We start from the raw sequence: 26,464 nt of genomic DNA on the forward strand, positions 1-26,464 counted from the left end.
TTTTTCCAGCAAAGGGGAGTCCAAAAGTAGCATTTCCTCCTCAGTCACTTTCATAAGTGTAAGAGCCAACTCGTCAGACTCGGCAGCAGCCAAACGCTGCGCTGCCGTTCGCTCTGCGCAGTCTGAGGTGTAACGTGGAGAACCACGGCAGTGCTGGCTCAGTGATGTGAAGACCCAGGACGCGAAGGAAGGGGAGAACACAACAGTACCAGTCACACACTCAAGCCCACAGACTGGCTTTCGGAGGTTAGAATTCATCGCTTTCAACTGCGTGGAGCTGTGTGTCGTCCGCATCCGTCATGCTGCTCTCTTGGGATTCGTCTGTGCCGACTTTGAAAGGAAACAGAACACAGAAGTGGTCACAGCTTCCCTGCGGTTCTTCCACAGCCAGCTCAGCACAGCGGAGCACAGCGACATCTCAGTACCAGCAATGTGAAACTGAGCTCCTCCCCTTCCCCTCAAAACGCTTCAGAGCCATACGGCTTTTCCCTTGTGATAAACTGGCCTTGCCAGCATCCTGCAGTCCAAATGAACGCATTTAGAAAGGAGTCAGAACCACGAGGTCCAAAAACTTGCAGCCTCCTCCATTGAAGGACTGCTCTCTCGTTACCCCGCACATCAGTGCGCTGCGGTCGCTGCACTCGCGATCAAAATGCATTCCACAGGACACTAAAGCAGCGTCCCAACGTGCTCCTTTTCTTCCAGTTATGTTTAACGGACCGCTTAACCCCGACCCCCCACCCCGCCGCTTCCTGGCTCGGCTGCCGCCGCAGTTCCAGCGCTCTGCCTCCATCTTCTGGCGAGAAACGCACTCAGCCCACAGAGCGCAACCAGCCACAGCAAGGGGAGAAGCCTGGTGCCCCAGGAAACGCAGGGCAGGATGAGCTCCCACTGTAACAGCATCATTAGCAGCCACTGGGACAGGCACCCTGACAACTTCTCCAGCTGAAGGTTTAGGGATGCGGAACACAGCACGTGTTCCTTCAGAAACTTTTCCGAATTCCTTTTTTTTCCTCCTTTGGAGGGAGATAATCACACTGCCTATCAGCTTCATTCTCTATTTTCTTTTACATCAGTATTTATGGCTATCCATTTCACAGCGCCATCCACGCTTCACTGCGCTTCAAGCTGATGACGAGAGGCTGGAGGAGGGGAGAACCCCGCGCCCCCCCTTCCTGCAGGCTGCGATTCAAACAAAACTCATCCATTACTTTACCTTTGATGGTTACCAGACAGTCAAGGCCTTTTAACCAACATCCAGTTCATCCAACCTCTCCCAGAGCCTCCGTGGATCCCTCAGTTACACAGAGAATGAAGAAGCCCTGGAGCTCTCGCTGAGCAGAGGGGCTCTGACTGTTAGCCTGGAATTCTCCCTACCCCCAGGCAGGAGGTGACCCCTCGCACTGGAAACACCTCACTGAATAACAGAGGGTTGCAAAACACCAACCTGATTCGTAGGGATAACATTCACTGATTTGCTCTTCTTGAGTTATTGGCTCCTCATCATCTGGAAGGTAACGTTTATCGATAGCCTCTTTGATTTGGTTGTTGGCTCCTTTGGGATCTAAGTCCATCGCCCACGAGAAATTCATCAGGGCCAAATGAGTCTGGCCCAGCTTTTTATAAACCTAAAATAAAAGCATGAAATGCTACGCTTACAAGTTGCTGCTTGAAAGGCTGGACAACAAACATGGTAAGGCACAGTCAAGTAACACTTCTGAGAAGCAGCAGATTCAAATATTTAATATACAAGTCCAAAGGGAAGCAGAAAAAGCGTGTAGAAAAAGTGCACGAGTGTTTCTACAGAAGTGCCAAAATTTAAATGAAACGATCAAATGAAATTAGCAGCCAACAGACTCAAGAACATAAGGAAGTGGCTCCTCAGATGTAATTGAAGCTTTGGAACTCCTACAGCCTCATTCAGGTTTCCCACTTCCCAAACTGTCACGGAAGGACATCGCCTCTGTGAGCCTGGGAAGGCCATCAGCTGAAACAGACACTGAGGCCGCTGATGGGGGAGTCAAAGACATTCACACAGACATTTATGCAGCATTTCTGATGAAGCATCAATAAATTTGAGTGTGGTCCAACTTGAATAAAGGCTCAAATAAGCAACACAGCTGACTGATGGGCAGACCGGCCCAGACAGCCAGCTGCTGCTCCTCAGTGTAAGATCTCAACAAAGATCTATTCCTTGCTTTCTAAAACGAATCCTTTCAAGTCGACAGATGTAGAAAAGACAACAGGAGTTTGGGTTTTCTCCTCTTGGGTGGTAATAAAAATAGCCTGAGGTTGCTCCAGTCTTTTGAGGCTGAAAGCAGACATGTTAGAGCTGTGAGATCACATGCAGCAAGCTTCATTGAAGGCTGTGTGAATTTTTAGAACGCTGCCCCAGATGTAAACAGCTTGGCAACAGGCATCAAGTTTTCTCATCAAGCAGTTTCTGCCATGAAGGAAAACAAAGTACTTCCAAAGACAGGGAAGCTTCACCTACCTTTCCTATTAAGAAGTAAACAAGAGACTCTTTGGGAACAATCTGTTTCAGTTCTTCAAGTTCTTGTAAAGCAGACTGAAAAGGAAGAATAAAAACGTAGCACAAGCTGGCAGTGTGCAAGCAGGCACTGCATCACTGAACTGCAATTCAGTGCTGATGTGAACCTTGAAACTCACATCCAGCACACTGCACCACAAACAGCACTGTGGTCTCACCCAAAGCAGCTCAAGCTTATTTGTTACATCAGTTTCTCATTTAGGACTGTAGAACATTTTACCCCAATTACAGGCACAGAGCAAATTGGCTCTCCTGCACTAACATCTATTTTTTTCCTGCTCACATTCATCCTCTGCTTTCAACTTATAAAAACAACTCCACTGGGCACTTTGCCTACTCCTCACCCCAACCCTTCTTACATTTAACTGCTTAAGTGAGGAATTTCCAGAACACGTTGCAGATGAAGTTTCTCCCACACGTAAGCACACACTCCTGAAGAAGGTTTCAGAAGCCAGACTACCAGACTTGCTTCTGTTGGCCACAGAGTTCAGACCAGAGGACAAGAGTCCCTGGAAAGACAGGGGAGACCCAACCCACCCACCAGCAGGGCACAGATCAGCAGAGGGATCACAACAAAACTGTGTGGCCTCCCATTTTTCAATTGCTGATACAGCCTTTAGCAGCAGGTTCTTACTGCTGTCATCTGTTAGGACCCTTAAAAAACAAACCAACACATCTGTTGCCTTCAGATTTTATGAACAAAAACCTCAAATTTCCCCCTCAGTGAAGGTGGCACTTCTTGAAACAAAGGCTTTGTTAGCTGCTCTGCCTGCTCATGCTGCAGACTGCATCCCCATTCACTGCTGCAGCAACTGAAAGATAATTTAAGGTTGTCTGCACCAAATCTTACCTTGTATTTCTCATTTGCAAACAATACAGAAGCCCTATGGAATTTGCATAGTGGGTTCTTGGGGTCAATGTTAATGGCTTTGTTTAGAGTATCCAAAGCCTTTTCAGATTTTTTCAGTGCGTGCTGTACCTGTAACAGAACAGGAATAAAGCCTTGAAAGGGGGAAAGAAGAAAAACACATTTGCCTGGTAGATGTGCTGCTGCATTTCCTGACAGCCTGTTTCTACCAAGTCTTAAACCAAGCTTTCTCCCAGGCAAGCTTATGCTGTCAGTCATTTCCACACTGGCTAAAAGCAACTGGGGGAGGGAGAGAGGAGGACTTTTTTCTGACACAATCCCACGGTGACTCATTTATGCCATAAGATCCTCTAACAGGTCTTCTGAACTTTGTTTTGTTTGGTTTTGCACTTCAAGTTCAGGAAGACTGCAGGTGAAGCACAGAGGCAGATCAGAAGATAACAAGGAGAGCTGAGTGCAATCTACTTACGACTCCGATGTGACACAGTAAGACTGAGCTCTGAGGATTGATATCAAGTGCTTTCTGGAAATGCATTTCTGCTAGACTGAATTTTTCCTGTTTGTAATAAATCATTCCCAACCCATACCTGCAGAAAGGAAAAAAATCCATTAATAAGAGAGCATCTGAAGTAAACTTTCATCAGCAAACACCAACTGGCAGAAGTGGCACAGATTCACTATTTCACTGAGGGTAAGAAATGCCTCTATGACAAAAAACGTGCCCAAAATTCACAGCAACGTTTGCAGCTCATTTCTCTCCAAAAGGTGCTCAGGATCACACACAGCACAAGGGGACAAAGCAAGACTTACCACGCATTATAGTGTCTAGGATTGACTCTGATTGCGTTCCTAAAACAAGCCAGTGCTTTGTCTAGCTCTTCTGTTAACACAAATTCGTGCCCCAGAAGGGTGTAGGCGTAAGCATAGTTTGGATCAACTTGAATGGCTCTCTGGAAGAACTTGATTGCAATGTCATGCTCTCGTTGCAAACTGAAGCAGTTCCCTGCAGCACACCATGCCTAGCAAAAGCAGCATTCCAAAGTTAGCAGACAGTTTTGTTTTACAACCTGCACTGCTGTCACTGATTTATGCAGTTACACATCACTTCCTACTGGATTCTAAATAACACAACAGTTTGAACAATCCTGACCAGTTGCTTCACTGATTTTCCTTCCTCTGGTACATGACAGAATGACCTCAACAGGTTTCTCTCCAGCAGAAAATCCCAAACTCCACAGTTTTCTCAACTGTTAGGAGCAGATTTATAATCCCTCCACACAACACACTCTTATTACTTGTGCTGGGGCACATGTTAAAATATCAGCCTGTTTGCATCCCATGTGTATGCTATACTACCTGTTATACTACTATACTGCAGTTCAATGGACTTCAGCACAAAAATGTTTCCAGAAGGATGTTGCCCAAGTACAGGAAATGAAAGTGCCAGTGAATTACAGCACTTAGAGGGTGGTATCAGGAAAGACATTCCTTGTGTTCACACACTGGCATCAGGAGGAACAATCAACCCACGCCAATACGAATTCAAATGATACAAATTAATAGATTGCAGGTTTCAACCTGCCCCATATAAGCTGATATTCTAATGCCAAGCAGCCATTTCAGGCATCATCAGTTCGACAGACAATCCTGCACCTCCCTCTCCATTTTCACCACACAGTTCTCACGTCAGAATGAAATCCTAATCCAGTTCCAGGCCAGGTTCTGGTCCCTGTCACTGATTGTTGCTCATCTCACTGAGCACCACAGCATTTTGTACCTCTGGGGAGTTTTTATCCATGTCTGTTAAATCCTTGGACAGAACTGAAAGAGCAACATCTTTCTGCAGGTGCCACAGCGTCGTTGAATAGATCTCCATGCCTTCTACTCTGTAGTTTTCAATCCTCCTCACTTCTGAAAATATCCTTTCAGCCTAAGAAAGGAAACGAGAAATCAAACTTACGATTCCACCCAGCCAAGCAGTGCACACAGATCAAAGTTAGAAGCCTCATGTGTCCAGACTGACAGCTCTTTGCCACACAATCACACGATGCAGAGCTACGAGTCCTGCTGTATTTTTATCTTCCCCTCCAAACACAGGAGGTGACTACACTCCAATACAGCTGGGCCAGGCAGAACTCCAGCTGCCCTCCCTGCTTGTGACTCCTGCAGGAAACAAGCACACCAACTGCCAGGACAACAGAGAGAAGGGAAGGTGAGCGGCTGGATTCATCTCAGCTGCCTGCTTCTGTTCTGAAGCAGCTTGCCATCACCTCAGCTGTACAAATAAAATGCAGCCATTCCCCAGGCTGCAAGGGGAACCAGGCCATCGATGGGATCTGTGTTAATTAAACAAGTGTGGGGAGAAGAACACCTGGTTTTAGAACCTGAACTGTTTCAGTGGTATTATTTACAGCACTGCAGCACAAACAGCTGCATCAGCACCACTGAGGGTGAAGAGGCAAGGGGAGAGCCCCACAATTGGACACAAGAGGAAATAAGCTCAGCTTTGAAAGCAGTCTGAAGCCGAACTCAACTTCAGGAAAGAGTGACTGCAGACACAGATTCAAAACCAACCACACACAGCTCCTACCTGCATGTATTCTGCGAGCTCAAAGTAAGCTCTCCCGATTTGGCACAGCACCCAGCCAGTGTTGTAGTGGTGAGATGGCAGATGGCTTAGAATATTTATCGCTTCTTTGCAGTTGTACGAGCACAAGGCTAAATAACCTTTCCCCATGTCACGAAGGAGGCTCATCAAACCTTCTAGGAGAAAAATACAATAAGTAAAAAACGGAAAACAGATTGCTGGAACACTTATTTACTTGAAACTGCTAATCCCCATAAGCTTTTCAGTGTGGCACTGCTCCCAATTTTGCATATGAATATCTTCCGAGGGTCCTTAAGCAGGCTTATCCACTCTTAATTCACAACACAACAGTGCAAACTGCAATGGAACTCAGGCATTGGCAACTTCTTAAGCCAGCAACAGAACACTCAGGAACACGGAAATGGGGAAGCTCGGGAGAAGTGGATTTCTGCACTTACACCAACAACTCAAACTTATTTTTTAGGTCTCAGTTTCCACATGTCTGGTATCCATGGACACGTGCTTGCTGCCTGGAAACTTTATGGAGCCAAAAGAGAGGAATTCAACAGTTTGTCTAGGATTTTCTGTCAAACTGGACAAAGGCTTGTGCTTAAACAAACGGGAAATAACAAGGGAGAAGAGACAACAAACCCAGCTTTGAGGGAAGTTAGCTGAATTACTCATACTTTGAATCGGTTTCCAGGGTTCCTGCCTGAAAACATCTTCAACACTCAGCAGAACCAGAATCAGATTCACTCACTGTCACTTTTTCCTATCCTGTTATTTCAGCTGTTCTCTGTAAGTTAGCTGGAGCATACTGAATTCAATCACCTTGATAATCACAGAAAGGCAATAACTGCAGGTTGACCAAAACATAACTAAAGCAATTTTCCCCACCCACTAAACCACAGGGAGCTCATAAGCAGGAGGGAGAACCACTTCACACACAGCAGACAGTGCTAGGACAAAGGGGAATGGTTTTAAACTAAGAGGGGAGAATGAGGGCAGACGTGAGGGGGAAACTCTTGACCAGAGTGGCGAGGCCCTGGCAGTGCTGCCCAGAGCTGCGGGCGCCCATCATCCCTGGAGGTGCACAAGGCCATGGATGGGCCCTGAGCTACCCCTGCTGCTGGGGGGCAGGCAGCCCACAGCAGAGTTGCATCTGGGTGGGCTCTGAGGTCCTTTCCTACACAACCATGCTATGATCCCACCATTAAAAACACGGAGCTACAAAGTTCGACCTGTCTGACCGCATTCAAACAGACCTGCTGCTGCCTTCTGTAGCGTAAAAGCCTGGATCTGGGGTGTAACAGTAGATATTTTCCCTTCTGAAATGATGGAAGAGTCCAGTTTGGTAATTTCCAAGCTATCATTTATGTTTGGCTGAGTTATCCCTCCCTTATTTGTTTTACTTTTTGTTTTCCTGTTTGCAATCTTAGGTGGAAACTTCATTTTTAATTTTTTGCTATTTTCCTGCAAGCAAAAAGAAAAAAAAAGTTACACATGTAAAAAAAATTAATTCAACTTCACATAATTAACTTGCAAGTTCAGTAAGAATGTATTTATGCCTCTTCACAGCAGCGCCCAGCTGCTCCACTTTCGCACTTAGTTACAGGCACCTCCAACTCCATTGAACGCTGTGTTTAACAGCAAAGACTCTCATATATTTAACCACAGTCCACAGGCATTGAAGTCCTGCTCCATTGATTAAAGAGCAGGAAACTGACAAGAAAAAAGTGCAGCTTGCTTTCAGAACAAAGCAAGCAACCAAGACACTTCTTAAATAAACACATCCACACAACACAGCCTCTTGTCAACTGGGTTGGCAGCCAGCAGCACCGCTGCACTTGTCATCCCAGCACACATCTCTGTTTTTGTTCACCTTCTTCCCACTCCCAGTGGAGCACTACTGAGAATGAAAAGAAACAAGGCACCAAGACATGTTTCACAGAGCCTGATATGAAATGTCAGTTCTGCTCACGATGGAGATGAGGAACCAACTGCTACGACTGATGTGCAGATGGGGAAACTATTAGAGGCATGGGTGAGGAAAGCCCCTCAAAAAGACAAGCGTGGATTCTGTTACCTTTGTTGTGGAGCTATCACTAGTAAAAAGGCGAGAGCTTCTTCGAGGCAGTGAGTTTGGTGGAGCAGCAATTGTTGGGCTCAATACCTGAGGTGTTGTACTGAAAACAAACAGCACGTTAAAGCTGAAGGTTTCGCTTCCATTCTTTTGAAACAAGAAAATTGTTTTATTGTTGCTTTAAAGAAAAATGCTCAAGTACTGAAGTGCAAGCAGTCCTACAGGAAAGGGATGGAAAAAACCCACCTGCCTTTTCTGTGTTAACAGCACCAACATAAAACTTCCTGTCTACCTTGCTGTCTATTGATGACATTTTCCTGCCTGCCAAGCAGATTTAAAACAAACACCACCATCACACAGGAGCCTTCAAATCACTGAGGTCATTCTCCCCAACAAAACAGACACTTCCTCATCCCAACCAGAATCCTGCAGGACAGCCCGTAAAGGATGGACAAACAAAACCATCCCTAAATCCTCCAGAAAGAAGATGTAAAAGGTAACAGCAAGCTGAGAGATTTTTCTCTTCCTACCTTGTCTGTGGACCAGAGCTCTGTGTTTGTGCAACGAGGATTGGAGTGACCTCCCGGCTATTCCCACTCTGGGAGAAGACTGATTTTGTTCCAGCCTGGCTGATCCTGGTGACCGCCTGCATAACACGAAGTTTCTACAGGTTTGTTATGATGTCACTGAGAAACCTCAATTCTCTGCTCTAGCAAAGCAAATCCCTTCTGCCTACTGACCAGTGCCCAGAGAAGTATTTCCACAAAGGTTTCCTCCCCCCCAGTTGTAAGGAGAACCCAAAGCATTCCTCATTCTCTGCCTGAACGTTTGCCCATACAACAACTTCCCAAAACTCCACACACATTATCTGAAGACACAAAATCTCCATCTAGTGGCAAGAAACTACATTAAGTGCTTGTGCAAGAAGAAAAGGGAATTAAAAAGTATCACATTTCAAGTTCCTTAACGTGACTGAATCTGAGCATTCAGGAACAGGTTCACAAAGAAAGCAGTTGTCTGATGTACAGATTTGGTCTTTCACAGAAGCCCAAGTTCCAGCTCTCTGCCCCACCCCAGAGGCACTAACAGCCAACTCTGGTGGTCACACAGAAGAGATGCTTTCTAAGGCACCAAACTGTAAGCAGGACCAACAGCAGCACAAGCAGCAACAGCTGATGGATTATCTGACTTGTACAGGTTCTGTCCCTCCTTTCCTTCTCAATGTCTTGTTATCAGAGGACAGCTGAGGCAGCCAGCACACAGGCCTGCCCACTCAGATAGGGAGCCTTGGATCAATCCTGATGTCTCATTCATTTACGCAGGTGTTTCCTAGGAAACTGCCTCCATTCAGTCATGCACATCCTAGCCACAGCTACAACAGCGTTAGCAAACCTGGCCATTTGAAGTGAAAGTGGCCAAGTAATTATTTACATTGGGCAAAGCATGCATCAGAATTCTAAGCTACTTAAGTGTTTGTATTCAGGGACCAGCAGAGATCCACCTCAGAAAGCATCTGCAGAGCAGTGAAATTCCCATCGTGGGGCCCTCGTGGCACACCGAGCCAAGTGACAAAGGAGCAAGAAGGACCTGATTTCCTGAAGCCCTGCATCTATCACAGCACATCTGAGACTAAATGCAGGGGAGTACTACAGCAAAAAGGCACATGCAACTTCTGGATTTAATAATACATTCAAGTATCCTCAGGTTTTGTTTTTAGAAAGGAACAAACGGTTCCTTAACTGCCATCAACATCCCACCTCTCATTTGTCACTATGGCAACTATGATAATTTCTTCCTGAATAAAAAAAGATAATTTGTAGTTTCTTCTAGACAAGATTTAGCCAAATGAAACAGCACTCTATCAGTCAGCTCCCCACGGACCACCAACAGTATTTTGATCAGATCTGATGTAAACTAGAATTCAGGAACTGTCTGCAAGCTGACTTGAAGCTCCTAGTATTATCTGAAGTTCTCTCTGAAGACACCTACAGTAAGGAAAGAAATCAAAGTGAAAACTTCAAGTTCTGACTGCTTTCAGACTCCAGCTTGCACTTAAGTTTCCAATCCTTCCCAGTTCAGCTGTTATTGTCTGTACATTCCTGCTGGGCTGCAGGAGGACAGAAGTGATGGCCCAGGTTGCCCCTCAGGCCTGCCAAGCAACTCCAGCAAGGCAGCCTGCAGATAAATGAGTGTTTAGGGGCAGGAGGAAAGGTTTGATTTACCAGGAAGAAAGGATTCCTCACTGGGAGCCTTCCCTGTCTTTACAAACCTTTGGGAAAACAAAAATCTGTTTTGCTATCAAAAGAAAGTGACAGAATGAGTTGAAAACATTTGCAGCACAAACACTGTTCGAAATACAGTTGCTGTCTTCCTTGCTGCCTTATTTGCTCAGCTGAAGAGAAAGGTTTTTAAAATAATAAGCTTTTTGTTGAGGCTTTGGGAACTGTGAAACTGTCACTACTTCAAAACAGACCATTTTACAGCAGATTTCATTTCAACTGACGCTTCTTAAAAGTCTAAAGAGTTTTGCCAGGGAGATAACTGGCCCATCACAGTCCAAATGAAGCATTCATTAATAGTGTTTGCCTTTTTTTTTTTTGAATCTGCATTATGGATTCTCCTTTTAAAGTAACCAACAGAACAGCAACTGCATCCTGGAACACAAAGTACCTTCTTTGAAGGTGCTCCTGTGGATGGCACATCAATTACAGAAGAGGAGTTGGTGTAGTTTTGTAAATAGGATCCATCTCCAGGGCTTGGGGTTTCTAGTGGCAAAATTCCAAAGCTGAGAACAAAATGAAGAGCAAATGTTTAAGTCCAAATGTTAGGCCATAGAATCAGACCAATTCTGTGGCCAAAGCACAGACCCAGATTATCAGCTTCACTTCACTGATTTAGGTTAACCCTGATATCTTCCGATCTATTCTCTTCTGTGTTCTTAAACTTCAGGAATAAGAACACAGAACTTTCTTTACCTCCCTCCAAAAACAAGCAATAAAATCAGATAACCCAAGTATTAACAGTTGTTTCTGTAACTAAAACAGCATATAAGGAAGATTCTTATATTTACATGTTCTTTAGAAGAGAGACACTTTTCCAGGAAAGCTCTAAGAGCAGCTTCTCATATCAGTTCTAAAGAACACATCTCTGGAATAAAGACTCTTCCAGTGTGACTGCAGCAATAAGAAACAGTGAATCAAGAGCTCTTCCCCATTCTAGACATAAAACACCAGCTGCTTGTTTAAAGAACAGAAGAGATGAACACTAGGGCCAAGAGGAGTCGTTGGATCTGTTCTGCTTCTGCAGCGCTGTGCATAATGCACCATCAGCAAGCCTTGTGCTGCACGACACAACCCAAACCAAAGGAGAGCAGCTAACTGTAGCAACAATCCGTTAGGAAGGCTCACCTTGGAGTCAGTGGGCTCAAAGCAGCAGGTCCTCCCAGTAAACTTCGCCCAGTTTTTGGTTTATTTTGAGCCTGTTTCGACAAGATGGCAGTTCCTGACCCAAGAGGGACAGCATCTGGTGAAATTACAGCTGAGTCAATGTAAGACATAGAGGAGTCTGTGTTCAAAGAGGAATATTTTGCATTGGAGGACTCTAGGTTGATCCTGTTCAACTCCTAAAAAAACAAAAGGCAGCTTTTAGTTACCCATGCAGTACAGCTTCTAATTCACATTTTAAAGTGAAGCTGGAAGGGCTGCTTGAATACAGTGATGATGGCAAAACTCACAATTGTGTCTTGCGGTGTTTCCATCAGGACAGTCTCAGGCTGTCTGTGGGAAATGTTGTGATTAGACACCAACGTTGTGCAAGTGTTAGGCAGACAGCTGCTGAAGTTCTGTAAAGATGTTAATTTAAACGTTTGGTCGGGGTCTGGTTTTTCACCTGTAAGAATGGAAGGAGATTTGAATAGTTCTTCCTCAGTTCCCATGCTGAAGATTCAAGAGGAATCAAGGAGTGGGGAGACAAGTGTACTTTAGGAAGAGGGCATTCTCGTTTTGTTCTTTTAAAAGCCCTTGCACAAAAATCAGAAGTGCACTTCCACTGCAAAACCCTGGACGGTTTAATTCATTTAATTCAACTGAAGTTAGTCCCAGAAGTGTGGTTTCTCAGGGTATCCTAACTGCAGGTACCAACACAGGGGGTGCTGATAAACCCAAAACCTAACAGTCATGAGAACAGAATGAGGCACAAGCTCTGAACACGGGTAAAGCATTTTAAATCCATCATTACTCATGAAAACACTCCTGAAGAATTCTGCTGGCATTTTGCTTACTAGCTTTGGACAGGGAGTAAAAACAGTAAAAATACATGTTGTGCAGTGATGGCAAATTGGAAAATGGGACTTAACCAGAAATGCAGAAAACATCTTCGTTAGGAAGTCAGCTCTGCAGACCTACCTATTTCACACAGCGATTCAAAAGGGGACCAGAGGAAAGGATTTAAACTAAGGCTCTTTTGGTAACATTCTGATCCTTTGGCAAGCCGGTCTGTCTTGCTGCAAAAAGAATGCAACAGTTTATCAGGAAACTTCAGAACAGAACCTTTGTTTGAGATGCTCTCCGGGAGAAGAATTGAAAAACAAAAACACGTTAAAGAGTCACAGCAACATTTCTCACACCACAGAAACAGAGCAATACTGAGTTACTTGGCACAGTTATGCACAGGTGGCAGCTTAACGCAGCCCATGGAATTACTTCAGCACTGGCCTGGTTTGAAAGTTTTCATTTTTTAGAAGGCTGCTGTTGTTGTTAACAGTTCCAAAAAATCTTCCTAATAAAAACTTTTCAAGTTCAGCTCAAGAACTTTTCAACTTCAACTCTTCACAGTTAAGAAAAATTCAAGTGGTAATACTGGGAAACAGATTTTGAGAGCTTCTCTTTAGGAATATTACAGACCTTAAGTTGTAAGAACATGGCACTTAAACACATGTTGAACACACAAGAGGGAAGCCTGTTTTCAGGCACTCAGATGTTCTGGGTAGCAGACAAACCATGCCTGCATTCCTAAGCTGGATGGTTTCCATAACTATCTGTCTGCATCTATCATTCTTCCGTGCAGGCAGCACAGCCTGGCCCCACAACCGACACTTCTACATCCTGCGTTGGCTGAATTTTTACTTATTTTGGCTAACACTGATTCGATCACAACCAAAAGCCCATCGCTATCACCACCCAAACCCTGGGCTCTGAAAGACAAAATGAACAAAGCAGCATTACCAGTAGACATGTCCCAGTAAGGAGAGCGTAAAGCACGCAGAGTCACCGAACTCCGTGACAATGTCATCATGGCTTTTCTGTTTATTCAACACTCCACCAGATAAGATCTGCTCTCCTTCTGCAAGCCTTTTTAAAAAACAAGAGGTTTAAAGGGGTTACAAGGCTCACAGCACTGGCAGTCCAGTGTTTTCACCCTGCTGCAAACAAAAACAGAAATCCACTGTCAGTGGTCACAAGTTTCAAACGATGTACAAAATAGTTCCTGCAAATTAACATCAAATAATTGATTCCTCTTGTAATGTGGAGTATGCAGAACTTGGGAGCCCAATATCCCCACTAGGGAAAAGAAAAAGAAAAATCCCATACCACTCCATAACTAGCAATGCATAATAGAGCATGACTTCCCCAAAAGAGCCTGGTTTTGGGCACTATACTAAGGGAGAAGCAGCCTTCACTGAGATGATCAGAGGGCTGGAGCAGCTCTCCTATGAAGGACAGTTGAGGGAGCTGGGCTTGTTTAGCTTGGAGAAGAGAAAGCTCCAGGGAGACCTCATGGTGGCCTTCCAGTGCTTGAATGGAGAGTATAAACAGGAGGGGAACGGCTGTTTGTGAGGGTGGATGGTGACAGGACAAGGGGGAATGGCTTCAAACTGAGACAGGAGAGGTTTAGGTTGGATGTTAGGAGGAAGTTTTTCCCCCAGAGGGTGGCGAGGCACTGGCACAGGTTGCCCAAGGAGGCTGTGGATGCCCCATCCCTGCAGGCATTCAAGGCCAGGCTGGATGTGGCTCTGGGCAGCCTGGGCTGCTGGTTGGTGACCTGCACACAGCAGGGTGATGGAACCAGATGAGCACTGTGCTCCTTTTCAACCCAGGCCATTTTGTGATTCTGTGATTCCAGGAGCTTCATCTTCGAAGGTGTTTTACCTAAAACACCACTCAGCTTGGCTTTGTTTCCCAGCTGAGAAAAGCAAGCTGTAAGGCTCTAAGCTCTTATTTCATAAGATCCAACACTGGGATGCGGCACACTTGGCATCTGAATGTCTGTTGCTTTCACAATCCCCTCCTGCCTTCACATGAAATTGCATTCATTGGTAGATGCTCTCATCAATGCAGACCACTCTCCCAAGAAAACAAGGCACATTTCTACAAGTGCCAGTCTAAGTTAACTTCTGAAGGATCTTCCAGAAACCCCACCTAACTGAAATCAGCTCAGTGGTGTTGTACACATCCAGACTTTGTAAAAGCAAGGGAGAACAATCAGCTTCAAATTTATTCTGTGGGGACCTTCCCAAGTAGAGCACTAATGTGATTTCCCTTTCAATAGAAGATGCAAAGAAACCTGTATCCTAGTAGCTCCAAGAGTGCTAAAACAATGTCAGAAGAAATGCAATAAAACCAGACTTCTCTGCTACTCTTATGAAATCAGAAGTTTTGCCTGCTAAAGAAAGCACCAAAGCAGAAAGAGCTGCTCCAAGAGACCTGTGTTTTGGTTACACATTGCAGATAGGATCCTGACTGCCACCAAAACAATCACATCACGCCGCACCAAACGACACATTTCACCACCCACTAAAGAAATGGACCTTTTTCTTTTGGGTAATTGAAAGAGGGCCTTTCTAAATGGGAGAAAACCCACACCCCAAACCCTGGAATACAAGCTGTCACGTAGGAAAAAAAGCCAACACTTAATCTTTTGCAAAGAACCCAGCTGTATTAAAAGGTCCTTGAACAGAAGTTTCTCCCTCCTTTGGTTCCTTATTCGCTCCATCTGCAGCTCAGCCAGATGTTGTTTGCTACACTGGAGCTGCAGCAGCCCTGAAGGTCTGCACAGAGGCAAAAACACCTTCAGTAACAAACTCTCTGGGCATCATGGAGGGGCTGTAGCTCGGACATTTCATTTATGTGCTCTTACTGCTAGACTGCAGCAAGCAGCAGCAAAGTACCTCCCTGCTCACACCTCGTTAAGGTTAATCCTGTTCTTGGCTTTGGAATGGAATCCAGCTGTTTTGTTTGCTTGTTTTCAGAAGAGATTTTTTACCTGCCATCCTCTCCCCCCATCCACCCCCAGCATTAACTGGGTAACAGGAGCAAGCTTACTGTCTGAGGGAAGCAGGCTGCCCATTAAATCCATACAGGAAACACTTAATGAAATAAGCCAGAGCATCACAGAAACACAAAAGCAAAACAATCACTTCTCAGACTGGTCTGCCTGAGCCACCTCAGCAACCAATCCTCTCTCCCCTCCCCTTGAAATCTCCTTTGCAGGTTATTCAAGACCTTCTGGAGGTTTCTGCAATACAGGCTATTGCTCATTAGGTTCCTATCTGAAAGCAACATGAATTGAACTTAAAATTATCTTCAGAGTTGGAGGGCCAATAAATCACTAGTTCACACGCTCTGACAGCTACGAAAGAGAAATTAAAATGAAAAAAAAAATGCATTTGTAACCCTGAAACAGAACACAGAGGGTTCACTTACTTGCTGAGGTCAACACAACATTTTGCAAGCAGGTATTTACACTGTGGAGTAGTACAGCTGTGTCCCTTTAGGAGCCTGTATGCTTTATATGCCTTTCCTGAGCGGTAGTAACACGTTGCCAGCAAAAACAGTGCTTCTTCTGAATGTACTAAGAGAAATAAAATGAAATCCATCAGTTGGTCGTTTACCACTGTAATACAGGGAACTGGTGGGAGCAGAACGCAGCCAGGAGCCAGATACAAGAAAGGAAGTAGTAACATTAGAGAAATTCATTACCCACTGGAATGTATTTCTTTATTTGTCAGCATGTAACCAGCTTCCACATGCTGCTGTCCTGCACAGTCACACCAACACGACATCTACTGTTGTAAGAGAACTTTGATCCTCATGGCTACCCAATTTCAGCAAGCATTAGCCAGCTGCTGTTGAAATGACAGCAAGCCAAGCAGAGCTGTTACTTCTAGCAGAGAAGTGCTTTAACCTGTTGGCCACACCACGTTTGGGCTCTGAGCGTTACCAGCAAACACCAACCAGGGACCCTTGGCAAAGAGCTGAGCTGCACATGAACACTGGCACAACCATGGCTGGCAGGAAGAGCCTCCCTAAGGAAGCCAACTTCAGCTTAAGCAGCCTAACTAATAGATCTAATCCTAATTACAGGATTGAACTTTCTCTATCTGCAATGTTACTTCTGCTGCTTTCCAAAAGCATTTGACTCTGTCTTTTGACATGATTTACACAGATTTTTATGATCATTAAAATAAACCACTTACCAGTCACCTCCAACATTAAATCTTTGTCCTTTCCAATGCCTATAATTATTTAATCATGATCATGGTTTACAAGTTACCATTCAGATGCTTTGTCTCATGATAGGGACAAACCCTCCTCTAAATCTTCTTCCTAAAGCTGTAAAAACTGTTACAGGTTTCTAAATTCTGAAAGAACTTCAAGCTTCAGGACAAAATCATCCCTATCAGAGCAGAAAGCCAGAGTGATCAAGACACAATAGCATTTTCTACAACAGAAACTCGAGTTGCTTAGGATGAATCATGTCTGCTTCCACACTTCTTCCACTGCGGAGCTGTATTACGTACTGCCCTGAGAATGCTCTATTCAAAGAGCTGGAGCTGGCATCCAGGTTTAAAAGGCTGAGGTCAGACTTGCTGATTGTACTTGCACTTGCAGTATAAAGGACAGAGCAGCTAATCCCTCGAGTAACTTTGAAACCTTACTGTATAATTGTCAGCTGAAACTTAAAACACCAGAACACACATTGGCGAGGCAGCAGTGAGCCCTGCCGTGCTGTGAACTTGAGCAGCAAGCCGTGGCTGTGTGAACTACCCTCACTTCTCATTCCCTCTTCCAGTTTGTAAGGGGTTGAGCCCTGCTCTTTGTTCAGCACTAAGCCATGAAGCATTCCATGTCAAAGGCGGCCTACGAAGGCAACTCTCTCAAGTACCCAATTAATTAAAAAACTGATATTACTTCACTTTTTCACTTAACAAGCAGATGGAATTCAGCACTGAGATCGAGACAGTTATGAAGTTTCTTTCTGTACTTGCTTAGAATCCTCTACAAAAATCAGGAGCAGCAGCCCACAGAAACCTCTTGGGGAACTTAGTCAAATCCTCTGCTCCACTGAACACCATTTTAAGGGTCTGTCATCACCTGGACAGTAACAAGAGAAACTGAAGGCCCAAAGGGAGAGCAACATTGCTTCAATCTTACGCTACAAACTCCAGATCTTTTTGATAACTGAAGTTAAATCAATTATTTTATCCACTAACTTAACACACTTCAAGGGTCCCGAGCAAGTCCCAAGCCACAGATGTCCCCACAAACACAAAGTGCAGAACTTAAACCTCCTCTGAGGGTAAAAACCCTACTGCTGTTATGGAATCAGTGTGTTTGAGCTCAGCACCCTCTACTCCGCAGCATAATTACTGACTGTAACCAGAAGCAAGGTGTTTGATTGCTTGAACCAAGGGACAGCAAGCTGCTCCATCTCAGCACTGCTGGCCATCCAAAAAAATCTGTCTGAAGATCTCGATAAGAGAGCTATCCTGCAGGGATTCCTGCAGCAGCACAACAGGACAGCATACTGCTACAAAGTGGACTCTATTTCTATGTGCTTGGCAATTACTTTCCATCTAGCACCTTCCTGAATCTCAGAACGTGCTTTGTTCAGGGGAGATGAACACAGAGCATGGACCAGGTTACACCATTTGGTTACAGTGTAAGCTCAAATCTTGCTTAGCCTGAAAAAATTAGATGTGTGCTTGTTATTTGATTGTTAAATGTTATATTGGTGTTTTTTTTCTGTTTCCTAAGGGACTAAGAGACAATAACTTCCAAACCAGAGAAAACTGAATACCAGTATCAAAGAGGAAGAAGCAGAGAGCAAAAAGCTTATCTGAGGTCATAGAGTAAAAGATAAGGAAGAAAACAGACTACAATAAAAGAAGGAAGTTGGTCTTTGAAGGACAGAGGAGAAGCATGGATTCATGCTGCTGTGCATAAGGCATCCTAGAAGTGACAGCACACTCCTAGCATTGCACAGGAGATGTTTATTTCGTGTTCCAATGCTCACTGTCTCCATTTTCCTCTATGCTCTTTTCTCACGCCCACAAAATCCTTCCAGCTACGACATTGACACAATCAGTGCATCTAAATGGGATTATCAGCATCAGGATAACTTGTGGCATGTACTCTGCACCTCTCCAAGACGACTTCAAGAACTGTAGGTCTTCCAAGACCCTGAAAATCTCTCCCATCGGAGGCCGCACAGCATCGATGCAAACGTTACACTCAGAACATCGACTCTGAATTTAACTTCTAAGGAAGCTTTACAAACAAACCAACAACAAACAATGCAAATAGAAAGCACTCCTGTTACACTATTTGATTGGCAATCCTGCCAATGGCAGGGTGGTGGGGTCAGCCATCTCTGAGGTCCCTTCCAACCCACGCCATTCTCCAATTCTAAGCCTTCCCAACTGAACTGAGAAACATTCTTCCTAAGCAGAAAGTTAAGCTTTATTATAATAACTAGAGCAGGACAACACAGGACCAGAGGCTCAAGATCTTAAATCAGCACTGAGGAAACGTCTTGTTCACGTCTGCAAAGCACAGCAGTACTCACCTTCTGCATACAACCTTTCTGCGAGGAACACCGCGTCGCGGTAAGCATAGTGGTTAAGTGCTTGCCATATAGCAGCCTACAAGACAAGAAAACAAAGAGCCTGTATTTAGAGAGAAATTTCAGAATGCAGAACTCAACATCATCAGCTCTTACTGCCAGAAGGTGCAGCTCAGCTTTGGTTCACCGGAGTTGTAGGAAAGTTTAGGGAAAAACACGCAGGCTTTTGTGACTTCAACTCTTAGTGGCAAGGAGCTTAAAAACGAGACAGCCATCTCAGCACTGGTAGCACAACCCAACCTCAGAACACAGCTGGTTCTCACCAGTTACCATATACAACCATCTGTAAGTCTCAACCAGTTACAGTTTTAGCCTAAGGGAACACAGATCACTGCAGACCACCAAATAATACAAGCAGGAAGAACAAAGCCAGCCCCCAACTTTTAGCACAGCACCGTTCTGCTCTTGGCCTAAGGAAGAAAAAAAATAATAATAATCAAGGGAGCCCAACCCATTTTAATGCATTGTGCATAAACCCATTTAAACCATCTCACCTTGAGGTGTGACAAACTGAAAAGCAGCAGGACTAGGAGCCCTGTCAGGCTGTCAACACAAGCCTGCTGCTGGTTAAGCATACGAAGCACTGAGTGTTCTCCTTGATGACATGTTGGCTGGGGTGACCCACTGCTTTTCACTGCCATTTGCTTTGGGTCCTTGCTTACCATTTGCTGCACTGATGAGGGCTGAGGTATCACACAGGAATGTGTGCAGCGCAGTGAGGTGGACAAACAGATCCGTGCAGCCACATGAAGGCTTTTTAACTTCTGCATTTTGCTCGTGTACGTGGACTTGGTCAAACACAAGTACCTGCATGAGGGTACCAATATTCCTTTTTCACCAACACCAAAGTTCAGTGTGTGGAGCTGACAGCGTTCAACCCTTAAGGATGACATTACTCCAGTGAAATGCAAATTAAATGCAGATACAGGTGCACAAACTCTGTGCACCAGTGGAATAGCTGCCACAATTTCTTGCACTGAGTTGCTATCAGCCGAGCTAAAAGCAGGAGCTGCCCTGCAGGAGGATGGAGAGGGCTGGAGTACATCAGCCTCGTTACACCACCCCGATTTTCCTCAGATCAATGAAAGTATCTTCAGGAAAGGGGTAGGGAGGAAAAAGAATCCCTCATAACATTGGCTTTGTCCTTCTCCATCATTACCAGCTGTGATCTGTGTGCTTCTCAGAGGTAAGACAGGCTGGGACCAGGACTGCAGCTCCAGTTGCAAAGCAGCTTCCCACAGCCAAACTGCCATTTTGCAGCAGTTCTGTTACTACTGATCCAAACAAGAGCTCAACTGATGAACTCAAGGCTCTGCGGTCTAATACTTCTCCTATATTTATATGTAACTGCAAACACAAACAGAACCTAGATCCCAATACCACAGACATCCAAAACCAAGATTAAACTCTCAGAGAGAAAGAAACAACGAACGCTGTCTCCAGCAGGAGATATAAGTGCCAATTTCACATTTCCCCCCCCCCCCCCCCCCCCCCCCCAAACATCACAAACAGTTACATGGACCATATGCTACTTCTTGCAACACAAACTCGACAAACTCAGGGTGTGAAAAAAATGTGCGAGTTCTCCTTCAGGGAAGCCTACACAGTCTTTATGAGCAGCACACAGCAGAGTTCCCAATCACTATTTAGATATTTTATACATCACCTCCACAGAGGTATTTTCTCCTTGGTCAGTAGGTCCCAGCTGTACACTTAAAATCAACAGGTACTTTGAGCCCGTGTCAAGATAATTAATTCTCTGCAAATTATAATGCAGAGGAGTTATTTCTCTCCAGTTGCACTCCGCACTTCAGATAACTTCAGCCACAGCATCTGCATGAGCGATTGCTGCTTTTACCTTGAAAAGCTCCAAGGCTGAGCACTGCTGTGGTACGAGAAGTACTGAACAGAAGGAGGGTGTTAAAATCTTTCAGACTAAATCCAGGTTAAGGCAGCTCAAGGTCTCCTTTTTCCTCCTGCTCTCCAAAGCAGCTCTTCCTTCACCCAGCCACAAGTGGCATTCAGATCAATCTAGCCAAGCAGAGCTGTCCTGGAGTTAAAAGCACTGTCTGGGCACACGCACAAAACAAAGGGATGGGGGTGGTGGTGGCAAAAAAAAAATAAAATCAATGTTATCTGCCTTCCCAAACGAGAGCAAGTTGCCAGAAGATGTTGCCAAAGGCTGAGAGGGGACCCAAGCCATTCTTGGCTAAATCACAGCCATGTTATACAAGGTATGCTACACAGCGCCTCAGAGAACAAGCCTTGCTGAGCAGAGTCCCACTGACTGCAGAAAGCCAGCTGGCAGAATCCCTCTTACGTAACAGTCGTCATTTTGCAACTAAAAAGGTGCAAGTTGGAGTTGTGCCTTCAGCCGATTCTGACAGCTGGATCCTCACATGTGCTGCCCATGGGGGCGGGGAGGGAGAAGGAAGGTGCAGGGATCAACCACACCGGTGCAGAACTGATTTTCTACAGCACGAGACAAAGCCCTAGCTTACACAAACTGCCACAAAGTCTTGCTGCCACACCCCTTAGGAAGCAAATCTGGGACTGGAGCATCACTGTCCTTATAGAGCAGTGGTTGAGTTATTTTCTAGCTGAGGATCAATGCATCCACACCACAGTGCCACAGTTAAGTCAGTCCAGAAGAGCGGTTTGAAGCAGAAACACTTTGGGGGCATTTATCCAATAAAAACTATTCAATGCTGCAATGCTTTGGGGCAGGACAACCCAGTCTTCCTTTCCTCTCTGCAGTAGTGATGAAATTTTACACGGACTGCACCCACCAGGACGCAAAGCAGCCATCTCAAGCCATCTCCCCAGGGCTGAGAAAAGCAGCTGAGGCGCTGTGGCTGTCATGTCTGTTCTGTGAGCTGCAAACAAATACAGACAGGAGAGAAGCTTCAAGTGCTTTGGAGTTTTACCGTGCTTCCAGAAGAGGTGGATCCCCAGGCTCCAGTCACCCAACCTCCTGAATATACACATAACTTGTAAACGTAGAGCAAGCAGGGAATTCCAGAACCACCACACCAGCTACAGCTCTATGGCAAAGCGTCCGCAGAGTCAGAAGCAAGGAAATAAGAGCCAGCTCACACGTGTCCACCTTCAACCCAGAAGGCCCTGTGCACCATCCAACCATCACTCCACATCTAACCCAAACCTCTTGAAGGGTAAGCCCACACTTCTGACAGTTACACAGCCTTGGGAATTACTTCCCAAGCTTTCCAGCCTATTGACATGCTAAGCAATCACTTCCTACCACATTTTAACATTTGTTCAAGGTGAGGAGAGGGGAAGACAGAGTTTCCAGTGACAGACTTGGCTATATTTGCTAGCTACAGAGACTCTGTCGAGTAATCAGACACTTATTGGTACTGCATGCTTCCAGCCATGGCAGCAGTCGTGGAGTTCAAGCATCGTTCATGTGGGTCACAGCAGATGATCACCTTGAGAAGCTGAATCCCAAGGAATGCCTTCATTTTGTTTCCATGATGTTTTTCAGAACTATTTGGAAGGCATCCAAACGCACAAGAGGTACAAGGCCTTGCATCTGAGCTGAAGAGATTTAAGCTGACCACATCAAGAAGTACAACAGTGGTCTGTTGTCTCCATAAAATGAGTAAAAATACCAGAGGCTGAGAGATTGAATAAGCTAACAGAAATCTAACCAGTCATTTTGATGTCTTTTAGGATATTAGTTTTATATAATTAAAATGTCACACTTTTAAGGCAACTGAGAAACAGATTTCTAGTATTTATCTGTCAGACTTCGTGTATCACGACAACAAAAATGAGTTTGCCCTCAATATCAGCCTCGTAGGCACCTGAGGAGCTGGGGGTGAAACAACAAACAGAGAACGTCTCTACAGTTACAACAGCAGTACAAAAGAGAAGTAGTGCCTACTTATTGAAGCATAGTATCAAAAACGTACAAATAAATAGAAAATCAGAGATAAATGCACAGACTCCAGCTAGAACGGGAACTCAAAAGCACAGTTTAACCTCATTCAAGCTGTGTACTGCAAAATGGAGTCTGGTGATTGGACACACAATATCAGTGCAAAAAGAAGCGTGAGCCGGTACAGAAAGCTTCTGCAGCACAGTGCTCACAGCTGTGGCCTGCAACTGCAGATCCAGGCAGAACCAAATGCCAACCCTGCTCTGGATGGTCGCACTGGCAACTTTCCTACCTCAAAGACTAACAGTACAACCAAGGCCACAACAAGTAACAAATCCTAAACTTATCAGCATTGCTGCAAGCAGGGAACAGCAACAGCACTGCTGACTAAAAAGTTATTTGGCACGTGAAGAATCTAAATAGGTACATTCAATAAAGCAAAGCCCTAGCAAAACTTTCAAGTAGATAAAAGCTTGAGAACAGCAATAGGCAGGTCCTTAGCACGCATTTCTACCAGGGAACTCTCAGAACAGCCAATACTTTCCTCTTGCTTAGTCTAATTAGCAGAGTGGTGCAAACGTTAAGTATTGTTCCCTGTCATTCCCTCTGAAAGGCATTCTTGCTTCCCTTTCTAACATAACCCCATATTTTCCTAGAACACCCAGCTGCTAAAAAAGCAACAGCAGAAATCCAAAGGTTGCAGCAGTGCATGGGCAAGACCATGAAGAGGAGGTGCCCAACAGCCCAAATCGTTCCTACCAATACGCTGTCCCTCACTCTCTAAGCAGAGCAACAGAACAGCAGCATCACAAATGCAAGGCCCTGCTCTATCAGAGTGCCATCGCTGCCTCCACCTCACGCAGGCAAGGTCAGGCCAGCAGGGTGGTGGTTTTCCACAGAAGTCCTTGCATCCTCTCTTCATCCTCTTCTCCTTGAAGGAAGCACCAAGCCAGACTCTTCACTATGCTTGGTACAGACAATCATCTCTATACTACCAAGACTCTTACAGCTCCAAAGATAACGAGAAAAAATAAATGCGTTAAGAAGCTAAAAATAAAAAGAGAACATGAATGGGATTATTATACTGTTAGCAGAGAATTACACAATTAGAGTAATGCACATAAGGGAAAAAAGTAGGAAGAGACAGCCAACTCCTATTCTGTAAATCATGCCTTTGCAATGGGATGACTGAGAACGGGAGCAGGACGCCATCAAGGCAAGACGTGAAATAGGGTAGAAAAAAACCACGATTATGTTATTTTTTCTCCCGTTGCAGAGATACAAACTCTCCACGCCAACTCCCGGGGAACGAGGCACGTCCTCAGCCGGGAGCCGAGCACGTTTCGAAAGGAGACAGCGGCGCAGAGGTGAGTGAGAAGGGCTCAACAGGTCTCCCCGGGGAGCTGCGGGGGAGCGGAGCGGCCCCGTGCCGCCCGCAGGGCGACGGGGGGGCGGCCAGCCCCGGCCCAGGGCAGCCCAAAGGGGCGGCGGGGCGGCCCGTGCGGCGCGGGGGGCGGCCGAGGGAACCCGGGAGGGCACGCAGAGCCGCAATGGGGCCCGGAGAGCTGCCGTAGGGCCCCGCCGCCGAGGAAGGGACGCCGAGAGCCGCCCCCGGGAGCGGCCCGAGCGGAGCGGGCCTGCCTCGGCCTCAGGAAAGGGCCCGACGAAGCGGGCGGAGCCGGACCGGGCCTCGGGGCCTGAGAGCGGCGGCGGCCCGAGCCCGTCCGCCCGGGGGTCGGTACCTGGACGGGTTCCTGCAGCACCGTCATCCTGCTCCCCTCGGCCTCCTCCGCCTCCTGCTCCTCCTCCTCGCCGAGCCCGGAGCGGGGCGGCCGCGGACCCGGCCCCGCCTCACTGCGTGTCCCGGCGGCGGCGCGGCGCGGCCCGGCCCCCGCTCATTTAAACTCGCAGCGACCGTTACCGGGGCAGGCGGCGGGGAGGGAAGGAACGAGGTGGGCCAAACGCCGAGTCCGCCCGAAGCCGCCGGCGGAAATAGCCGAAGCCGCTGCCGGAAACACCCGAAGCACCGGGCGGAAAGAGCCGAGCGCTGACGGAAAACAGCTGGGAAAGCCCTCTCGTCAGGCAAACGGAAGCGCCTCAGTCGGCGGAGCCGCCCGAGTGCGGCCGGAGAGAGCCGAGCGCTGAGGCGGGGCGGGGCGGGCGCTGAGGGGCGGTGGGTGGTTGCCGCCCCTCACAGCGGCGGGCGGCGGCCTTGGGGTCTGGGGCGGCTGTGAAAACACGTTTTTGTCAATACGAAATAAAAAATAGCGCTTTTTTTTTTTTTTTTTTTAACCTAAAAGATGAGACTTCGGGGCTAGTCAGGAAAGATCAGAGTCCCTCGGTGGTGGTTGAGGTGCCTGGGTCTCCTCCCACAGAGCGCTGAGGTGCTGGCCCACACCTCTGTGGTAATTCCATCCACGTTATCTGTCATTAAGCCATAAAAAGTCATTCTGTAACGATCTACGAATCATTAACCGAAGCTTACCGGGTTGGGTTTATTTTTTTGGGTCAAGTTTTAAACGCTGGAGCTTTTATGGAGAGCTTTTCCTTGGAAATCCTCACGGTGCAAAAAATAAAAAACCCACGGAGGTTCTGCTGCAATGCGGGGCAAAAAACGGCAGCAAAAAACGGGCAGATTGTGTCCCTGTGACAACTGTGAGTGCTGCAGGTGTGGTGTCACCTGCAGGCTGACTGAGGGGCACTCAGTCGCAGAATCACAGAATGGATTGAAAAGGAACACAGTGCTCATCTGGTTCCAACCCCCTGCTGTGTGCAGGTCACCAACCAGCAGCCCAGGCTGCCCAGAGCCACATCCAGCCTGGCCTTGAATGCCTGCAGGGATGGGGCATCCACAGCCTCCTTGGGCAACCTGTGCCAGTGCCTCACCACCTTCTATGTCAAAAACTTCCTCCTAATATCCAACCTAAACCTCCCCTGTCTCACTTTCAAACCATTCCACCTTGTCCTATCGCTATTAACAGTGCCCAAAGCTTTGAAATGAAGCTGTGTGTGTGGAGCAATGGGCTCAGCCTGTTCCCCAGTCCCTTTGTGCACCGTTCTCTGTGTTTCTGAAAAGTGCATTTGTGAGGTTGCTATCGCTCCAGCAGATCTGCAGGTGTTTGCTTTCAGGGCGAGGGCAGGCTGGCAGCACTCACCTCTAATGACAAAGTGTGCCACGCAGCAGTGCTGTCCCTGGGATGGACACCTGCCTCCCATCCGGCTTGCTTTTGTAGTGTCATAGAATACCATAGAATACCCCAAGTCGGAAGGGACCCATAGGGATCACTGAGTTCAACTCCTGAGCCAGACAGTGAGGTGGGTTGAAAACTGGCTGACTGGCAGAGCGCAGAGGGTCGTTGTTGGCGGTGCAGAGTCTGGTTGGAAGCCTGTAACCAGCGGTGTTCCTCAGGGGTCGGTGCTGGGTCCGGTCTTGTTCAACATCTTCATCAATGACCTTGATGAGGGGATGGTGGCCACCCTCAGCAAGTTTGTGATGATACGAAGTTGGGAGGATTGGCTGAAGGCCGTGCTGCCATTCAGCGAGACCTGGACAGGCTGGAGAGCTGGGCAGT

The 26,464-nt window shown here is 46.3% G+C and overlaps 1 protein-coding gene across 5 annotated transcripts; it reads right to left on the minus strand.

Annotated features, from left to right (window-relative positions):
• Window positions 1–247: 247 nt before the first annotated feature.
• Window positions 248–24,661, minus strand: CDC27 (cell division cycle 27; the record flags this gene model as incomplete). Of its 5 annotated transcripts, none has more annotated exons than XM_079547019.1 (19): window positions 248–330; window positions 1,472–1,628; window positions 2,495–2,569; window positions 3,402–3,530; window positions 3,889–4,006; window positions 4,230–4,438; window positions 5,197–5,349; window positions 6,010–6,179; window positions 7,272–7,479; window positions 8,093–8,192; window positions 8,620–8,735; window positions 10,760–10,874; window positions 11,497–11,711; window positions 11,823–11,977; window positions 12,493–12,590; window positions 13,312–13,437; window positions 15,790–15,937; window positions 18,935–19,010; window positions 24,635–24,661. In XM_079547019.1, the coding sequence occupies 19 exons, from the start codon at window positions 24,659–24,661 to the stop codon at window positions 248–250; spliced, it is 2,478 nt and encodes an 825-aa protein (XP_079403145.1). The 5 variants fall into 5 exon arrangements, with proteins under 5 accessions (XP_079403145.1, XP_079403144.1, XP_079403143.1 ...); XM_079547018.1 differs by having other exon boundaries at window positions 6,010–6,182; XM_079547017.1 differs by having other exon boundaries at window positions 6,010–6,182; window positions 8,620–8,753.
• Window positions 24,662–26,464: the final 1,803 nt, after the last annotated feature.

The sequence above is a fragment of the Tetrao urogallus genome (genome assembly GCF_951394365.1).
Source record: "Tetrao urogallus genome assembly, chromosome: 26".
Taxonomy (NCBI): domain Eukaryota; kingdom Metazoa; phylum Chordata; class Aves; order Galliformes; family Phasianidae; genus Tetrao; species Tetrao urogallus.